Source organism: Phaenicophaeus curvirostris, chromosome W, assembly GCF_032191515.1.
Source record: "Phaenicophaeus curvirostris isolate KB17595 chromosome W, BPBGC_Pcur_1.0, whole genome shotgun sequence".
In the NCBI taxonomy this organism is placed as follows: domain Eukaryota; kingdom Metazoa; phylum Chordata; class Aves; order Cuculiformes; family Cuculidae; genus Phaenicophaeus; species Phaenicophaeus curvirostris.
Window position 1 is genome coordinate 386501 of NC_091430.1, and position 7862 is coordinate 394362.

General features: G+C 40.5%; 1 protein-coding gene across 3 annotated transcripts; it reads right to left on the minus strand.

Moving 5' to 3' along the window:
- Window positions 1-2603: 2603 nt before the first annotated feature.
- On the minus strand, window positions 2604-7648 carry LOC138732928 (transcription factor BTF3 homolog 4-like). 3 transcript variants are annotated; one of them, XM_069879710.1, is made up of 6 exons: window positions 7451-7648; window positions 7034-7102; window positions 4330-4443; window positions 3930-4131; window positions 3210-3269; window positions 2604-2694 (listed from the first exon to the last, which is right to left on the minus strand). In XM_069879710.1, the coding sequence occupies exons 1-6, from the start codon at window positions 7631-7633 to the stop codon at window positions 2648-2650; spliced, it is 675 nt and encodes a 224-aa protein (XP_069735811.1). In that variant the 5' UTR covers window positions 7634-7648; the 3' UTR covers window positions 2604-2647. The 3 variants fall into 3 exon arrangements, with proteins under 3 accessions (XP_069735811.1, XP_069735810.1, XP_069735812.1); XM_069879709.1 differs by having other exon boundaries at window positions 7034-7177; XM_069879711.1 differs by lacking the exon at window positions 7034-7102.
- Between the last annotated feature and the right edge of the window lie 214 nt (window positions 7649-7862).

Sequence of the window (7862 nt, forward strand, 5' to 3'; positions counted from 1 at the left end):
ACTACAGCTGCCTTCAATTTCTTTTTCTGTCCTTGCCTGTTTTCCTCTTTTTTGGGCAGGGGTGATTCTTTCATGTCTTTTGTGTATCTTTTATCAGCACCTTTCTGTTATTATAGGAGAGGCAATGGCTAAGCATCTCACTCGTAGTCTGAAGAACTCTTTGTTTGAATACTCAGTTTCCTTAAATTATTTAAAATAAGTTGAGAATGATGAAATTCCTGTAAAGTATCTACAATAAGGCATTAGTAACAAGGGTTTTACCATTACTCTTCTGTATAGGCATGTGAAGATTTACAGTGCAACTTTCTACAAAGTAGTCTACAGCTTTAACTATGCAACATTCATCCTCAGTCTTGCATTGTCAGTAAGCATGGGAAACCTCGGCTGCTCCAAGGGATCGGAATGTGAGCTTAACGTTGGCCTTGAACAGATACCCGTGTATCCTTGATGAAGCTGGAAAGTGCCAAGAGGAGCTGAGTAAACATGGTTAAGAAGCTGCCAGGCTGCAGGAGGAATCATCCAGTTATGAAGTTACAACAGAGTCTCATCCAATTTTGAACTGTTGGTCTTTGGCTAAACCAATCATATATGAACACATGCTCCCAGAAAGGGTATAAAAATTCTTGTAAAACCAATAAAGATGTCCTTTTGCTCATAACTTCTACGTGTTGTTGGCCACCCCAACCACGACAATTAAGTACATTACAAATCTTTCTGGGCCAGGCAACTACCAATACCGTTTAAGTCACTGAAGTAATTAATTTTAACTTTCTTCTGCAGCACCTAATAGCAATAAATGTTGTACGTGCAAAATAGGATCACTGAATATATTCTTCCTGAATAAAAATTGCATTAAGAGTTTTTAAACGTAAAACATTCAGACACCAGATGTTAGCTGATTAGACCTCTACAAAACTGTCTATTTATCATGGCAAGTATGCAGTTTAGAAGGGAAGTCTGTGCTGGGTTGACCTTGGATGGATGTTAGGTGCCCACCAAGCTTCTCTATCACTCTTCCTCCTGAACTGGACAGGGGAAAGAAAATATAACAAAAAGGTTCATGGGTTGAGATAAGGACAGGGAGATCATTCACCAGTTACCCTCATAGGCAAAACAGACTTGACTGGGGAAAATTCATTTTTCTACCAATCAAATCAGAGCAGGATAAGGAAGAAACAAAACAAAACAACCAACTTAAAATATCTCCCCCCCAGCCCTCCCTTCTTCACAGGCTCAACTTCACTCCAGACTCTTCTATCAGGCAGCGCAGGGGGACAGGGAATGGGGGGTTGCAGTCAGTTCATCACACACTGTCTCAGCTGCTCCTTCCTCCTCAACCTCTTCCCCTGTTCCAGTGTGAGGTCACTCCCGTAGGAGGCAGTCCTCCACAAACTGCTCCAATGTGAGCCCTTCCCAGGTGCTGCAGTTCTTCTTGAATTGCTCCAGCATGGGTCCCTTCCATGGGATGCAGTCCTTCAGGGACAGAGTGCTCCAGTGTGGGTCCCCCATGCGGTCACAGGTCCTGCTCTAAGACTGGCTACCCATGGGGTCATGGCCTCCTTCAGATGCATCCACCTGCTCTGGCATGAGGTCCTCCCCAGGCTGCAGCTGGACATCTGCTCCACCACAGACCTCCATGGGCTGCAGGGGATCAACCTGCCTCACCATGGTCTTCCCCACAGGCTGCAAGGGAATCTCCGCTCCTCCCCTCCTTCTTCCCTGACCTTGGGGTCTGCAGGGCTGTTCTTGCACATTCTCACTCCTCTCTCCAGCTGCTGCTGCACAGCAGTTTCTACCCCTTCTTAAGCAGGTTGTCCCAGAGGCGCTACCATTGTCACCGATGGGCTCAGCTTTGGCCAGCAGCGGGTCCGTCTTGGAGCAGCCTGGAACAATCTCTGTCCCACATGGGGGCACCTTCTGGTGTGTTCTCACGTCTTGGAGCAGCCTGGAACAATCTCTGTCCCACATGGGGGCACCTTCTGGTGTGTTCTCACAGAAACTACTCCTGTAACAAATGTTGGCACACAAACCCCATACAACCATAAAGTAATTCTAGAATATAGGTCTATTTCTTAAGTTCCCTGGGTTACAAAGTTTCTTAGGAACATAGTGTATGTGTTTGACCTGTAAACACTGGGAATTCAGTGATAAAGTCTAAAATGCTTCATTATGCACCGAAAGTCATTTTTAGAAGCCCATTTTCTAACATAGCAAAAAAGAAGATGCTGTGCAGAAAAGCAAGACATTTTATGATTGTTAAAGAGTTATGGCCAATTTTTTTTTCCCTGCTTTTCTGACAAAAAGTCACACAAAAAAATTTATTTTATATTTTTATTGTATGCCAACGCTCATTAAAGATGAGGTTTTGATTGTAAAGAAGTTATTCAAAAACTGTGTCTAAGCAGAAGTCCATTAGCAATCTGACTTACCTCAAAGCATAGGCTTGTTCAACCAAGGCACAAAAATAATATTGTGTACAAGCAATAACTTAAGAAGAGCTGCAGGTTCAATGAGTTTCCAAATATTACAAATCTTGATATCTCATCAGGAAAGAAAAATAAAATAAAATAAAAGCAGTCACAAAATAAAATAGCAGCTCCATGTAGCTTTTTCAAGTTTTAACTTTATTCAGAAAGTGTTGTTTAGTTCAGTTTGCCTCATTCTTCGAAGCTTCATCAAAGTTTTCAACAAGATCTAGAAACAAAAAAATGTTGAAATTAACGTTTAACCCACTTCTGCTTTGCCAATTTCCTCCCCAAAAGTTCTATTTCATATCAAGTGCTTACAAGGCAAAAAAACTTCAGCTTATAAAACACAGATCAAATAACATCTAAGAGCTTCATGGCTCATTCTTCTTGTTTAAACAATTAAGTTTTAGATGGTTTATTATAAAGCACAATTCTAAGAGCATTTAACTTCATACCCACAACTGGGCAAAATGATACTGAAAAGTTTTCTTACTGCTCTCCTTATTGAATATTAAATAATTATCTTAGTCATGCTATTACTCCTACACAGGACAAAACTGCTAGTTCAAACCAATGATCCATTTAAGTCTTGCATGGTGTTTGAAAACAATGCCCACAGAAATTCTATAACAGTGAGTGACTAGTCAATACTCTTACTGTCCTTGGCCTAATATTATGCCACACATGTTATCTCTTAACAAAATTCACTTCCTTTTCTCACCACTGCATGCTTGTTCTTACCTGGGACTTCATCATCATCATCATCACCACCAGTAGCAAGTGGTGCTTTTCCATCCACAGCTGCAAGAGCAAGCAGTTCAAAAGCATCAGTTAAGCTCACCATAAGCATCTTGATTACAAAGCTGTTTTGCTTTGTGGTTTTTTGAAAACATTATTGATGAGTCCAAGCTAAATAGCAATGCTCTATCCAGTTCCCCTACTGAATAAAAATCTGCAACTAACCTAACTAATACTCAAACAACCCAGCTGGAAAATGAGATGCATGCTAGTTTACTAGTCACCACGTTGGTTCTAGATATAGCGTGCCTTGCATGGTAATCTTTTTATTACGTTTCCATTGAAAATGTCAAAACAGACATACTCAAAGTAGATCTTATTTTAAAAAACTTAACTCTCCCAAAGTAACTCTACCTAGCTTTACTGAACTAGGTATGTCAAAATATGGTACCCACATCAAGAAGTAAACTACTATGAAATCAAGTCTGGCTACAACTTTCTAGCCCTGACCAGCTGCAAGATATACTGAGAGACAGGTGTGTCTGCTTTATTGTTATATTCATTGTTGGATTTGAGCTATAAATAAGATCTAAGAGTTCCATTTCTTTATAAGCATTTTATAATATGCTTACAGACTGTAAGAGTGCACTGAATTTCGCTGCAGCTATACAAACAAACCACACATCAGCTGCCAGCATGAAACGCGTTCAAGTTTCAACTTACGTTGCTTGGGTAGGGCTTCTGCCAATCTCCTCAGGCTGGTCAAACTGTCAGCTCCGAGCTGATTTAAGATGCTAGGAAGCATTTCTGTCAGCTGCTTTGTCTCAGCGTGGCCGGTGATAGTGAAAGTGTTAGCAGCCAGAGATGCCTGAACTTTAGGGTTATTGAAGTGAATGACTGTTCCTTGGTTAGTAAACATATTTACCTGCAAGAAAAAAAAAATCCAATATTTCAAGCAGTTTAGCATGATCTTTCAATTTAACAGGAAGCCAGCTGAATTTCCTAAAGCTCAATAAAGACCTATTGATAATTTATAGACAAGTTTAAAATGTTACTGGGAAATTAGGTTTGATACATTTTATATTTCTATATAGAAAATAATTTTTCCCTTTGAAGCAATTACCTCTTCAATTCCAGAAATATTGTTGACGCCCAGTTTCTTTAAAGAAAACTGAAGTTTCTTGTCATCTGCTGTAGCTGTTCTGTGGACAACCTTCTTCTTTCTGCGGGCAGTACCCTTTGCAAAAAAAGTTACAAATTAATATTTAAATAGTTCTTCAAAAACTCTAATTCTCATGGCTGTATAACTACTCTGCAACCATCTACAAATTAAATTTGTATACAAAGTTCTATTCCTGTGTTACAGCGCACACAATCCCACCCCTCCAACTGCACTGCAGCAGTCTTTCCCTTGCTAAAAAGCTAGCATTGCACATTAGAGAAGTGTGAGATTTTAGGAAACAATACACCAATTCTTGTGGGGATTCTGCAGCATCCTATTTAGGAAAGAAAAATTGCAAGTTTATCCTTGTCTGTTACTATAGACATAAAACTGAAGATTGAGCACAGTTTTCAGTAATTTCTGAAACCCATTATTTTTTTCCTTAGATCATCTTTCTTAAGTTGTAGCCAAATTAATAGTCAAAGACCATAAAGTTATCAATGTAATTAATAAATCAATATGAGAAAACCCAAAACAATAATTTTTTAATTCCATCTGATGGACTTACACATACAAATCTGAAGAATGCTTATTTTCCCAAAATATTTCATAAACATAATTTTTAAAAAATACTTCTACATAATATTCCAGACCACCTCTGTTTAGAAAGCAAAAAAAAAAAAGCAAAGGTTAAGTTTCCCTACAGAGCTCTGGATTTCTACAGGGAAATAATTGTCCCATAATGGAAGATACCTATAACTACAAAAAAATGTCATTTTATACTTCCTTGCACAATCATAAGGTTTCAGTAAAATTTTACATTAAATGTCTAGTAACTGGTGAAACCAAGCTCCTTTTGACACACTATAACTACTAAACTAAGTTCTCCTACTCCAGCTGTCCATCTGCTATGTGCTAGCAATAAGAAAATGTGTTGCTGCCCAGCTGTGTAAATGGTTGCAATACTTTTTGAGTCAACTGGTCAGAGTTAGAAAAATGGCTGGACACACTACCACCTCTAACATAATCTAGTTACAAAGAACAAAAAACGTTAATAGACAAATTCACGTTAAACTAACACTTGGAAGATTACAGATCAAAAGTTTAGTTGTTTGTCTAGAAAGCCTGATGTTCATTCCCTGCTACTGTCAGGTTAGCACACACAGCTATTTGAAAACTACTAGAATTACAGAAATTGCTTAATTTAAATACCTTGACTACTCAGGAACTGAGCCACATAGGGGTTATGTTAAGTCTCTGTGGACAAAGGACCTCTCAATAAATTACAAAAAAGATGCTTTGAATCAAAGGCTATATAGGAACATGTATCCTCTTTTTTACCCATATTAAGTATGGATATCAAACCAGGCAATATGAATTTAATTTAAATGAACAGCTGCTGCTTTCATCTCCGTAGATTTAAGCTTCAAAGGATTACAGGGTTTTAGTAAGCAAATTCCATCCTGATCATGCCAAGATACGCTGCTCACACCCCTCTACCTTTAATATTAAAGAGGACTACGTACAGCAGGCCACAAATGGAATGCTACAGACTCATCTGCCGGTCTTCTAAAAAGAAGAAATTACATGGCATTTAGCCTTATCAACATCCTACACAAAAATATCAAATTTCACATAAAGAAGTACTATGATAGTCCCCCATCTAAATATAATATTTATCTTGTTTTTAAGATTGCAGAGTCATAAAAATCTTCCAGCAGAGGCAACACACAAACTTTTCTCACAAGGAAGGAAAAAACCCCAACAGTACAGTGACAAACGTTAAAAACCTCTATAGTCAATATGCACACACTGGTAACACACACATGATTATTAATATAATACAGCAATTCTCTGCTTAACCAATAATCCATTCAAAGAATACACAAAACTACTAAGCCAGTTAATTACTGGATTAATCCTAATGTAAGGCTGCCTAAATCTGCAGTTGAAGGCAAAAACTTCAACAGAGGAACAAAAGCTACTGGAAACACTGTTAGCAAGAGTCCTGTTAGTTTGTATTCTAAAATACTGTATGCATGTTTCCTTAGTTATAAAAAATTACTAACAAATTCTTGCCTTAAAACCAAAACTGCAACTGAAATTTTTACTAGCATATAACTATATTCAATATACTTTTTATTTTAAGTAAACACAGTTACATGTATTCAGATGTCATAATAAAATAAAAAGGTTTTCCAAGCATGTTATTCTACTATGATAAGAGTATGACAATTACAGAAATTCCAGCTTTATCTTAAAAAGCAAGAAAAGAGTCATGTGAATCTTAAAGATTTGTGATGAGAATTGGGAACATAGCGCCCTCTAATCTGTTATGAAAACTACTCTAGATCACTTGCTGTAGGATCTATTTACTTCAAATCTTAAGTGACTTGTGATATGGCCTATACAAGAATATAGGCTACAAGTCAGCTACAATATAATAAACCAAAATAGAAGAGGCTGGAGGTTCAGCTCCTATATTCTGCTTTTACTAAACTGACTAGAGACCCTTGCAGCAGTACAGCTTCTGCAGGATGGTCCAACGAAGCTGAGAGCCCTTACGGCTTGCTCTCCACACGGGTTTTCAGGATCCTGCATTCTAGGCCCAGTGTGTGGGCTGAAACACGTAATCCCGAGGGCAAGGAGGGAAGACGACTCCTACCTTGCCACCAATGCGCACTTGGGCCTGGAGCCTGGCGAGCTTTTCTTGGTTCATGATCGTTTCTTTCATCTGCGGAAGCAACGTGAGCGCCCGTGGTGAGCGGGTCAGGAAGCACCCGGCGGCGCAGGCCACAACAAACCGGGCCTGGCAGTAAGATAGGTAAACACAAGGGGCTCCACAGCTACTCCTCGCCACGCTCAAACCCCGGCAGGAGGACGCCCCAGCCCTGCCCGGGGGGGAAGTCTGATCGCATGCTGCACCACCGAAGTTCGGCTCAGCTTCCCTCAGGCTCAGGCTCAGGCCCAGGCCCATAACTGCTTTGCCTTGCCTTGCCCCAACCACCGCTACCCACCGACCCACAGCCCTCAGCTGCGCAACAAACACGCCCCAAATCGCACTCCACTGTCTTCCTTGTACCTTCTTGGGGCAGAAGCAGCGATGCCGGAGCGGGAGACAAGGGCTGTGAGCACAGGACCGAGCACAGCACAGAACGCAAAGTGGAGCGAGATGGCGGCCGGAAGAGAGACTGGAGAGGGCGCCTTCTGCAGCGGCAGGACCTGGAGGGGCGGAGCCGCCGCCACAGGAGTAGTCGGGTGTCATAAGACAAAGAGTGGAGGTTGGAGTGTTTGTAGGAGGTGCGGCTGAGCTACGGTGCAAAGTTAGAGTTTGGGCTTTCTCTCCCCGGGCGGGCTTGGTCCTCTGTGATCTGGTTCGTTGCGCGGCTTGCCTCTGCACCCTCCCTTCCGTCGCTTGCAGCATCACCTGGCAGTTTTTTTTGTCACGAGATCTGTCCCTATTCTGTTATTTTTGTTACTTCTCTTCCTAGAAA

Coding starts and splice junctions, on each gene's coding strand:
- LOC138732928 (XM_069879709.1), bottom strand. CDS start 7,633: ATGACACCCGACTACTCCTGTGGCGGCGGCTCCGCCCCTCCAGGTCCT. Junction 4,444..7,033: donor AAGTGCGCATTGGTGGCAAG/GTAGGAGTCGTC, acceptor TTTTTTGCAAAG/GGTACTGCCCGCAGAAAGAA. Junction 4,132..4,329: donor ATATTTCTGGAATTGAAGAG/GTAATTGCTTCA, acceptor TTTTTCTTGCAG/GTAAATATGTTTACTAACCA.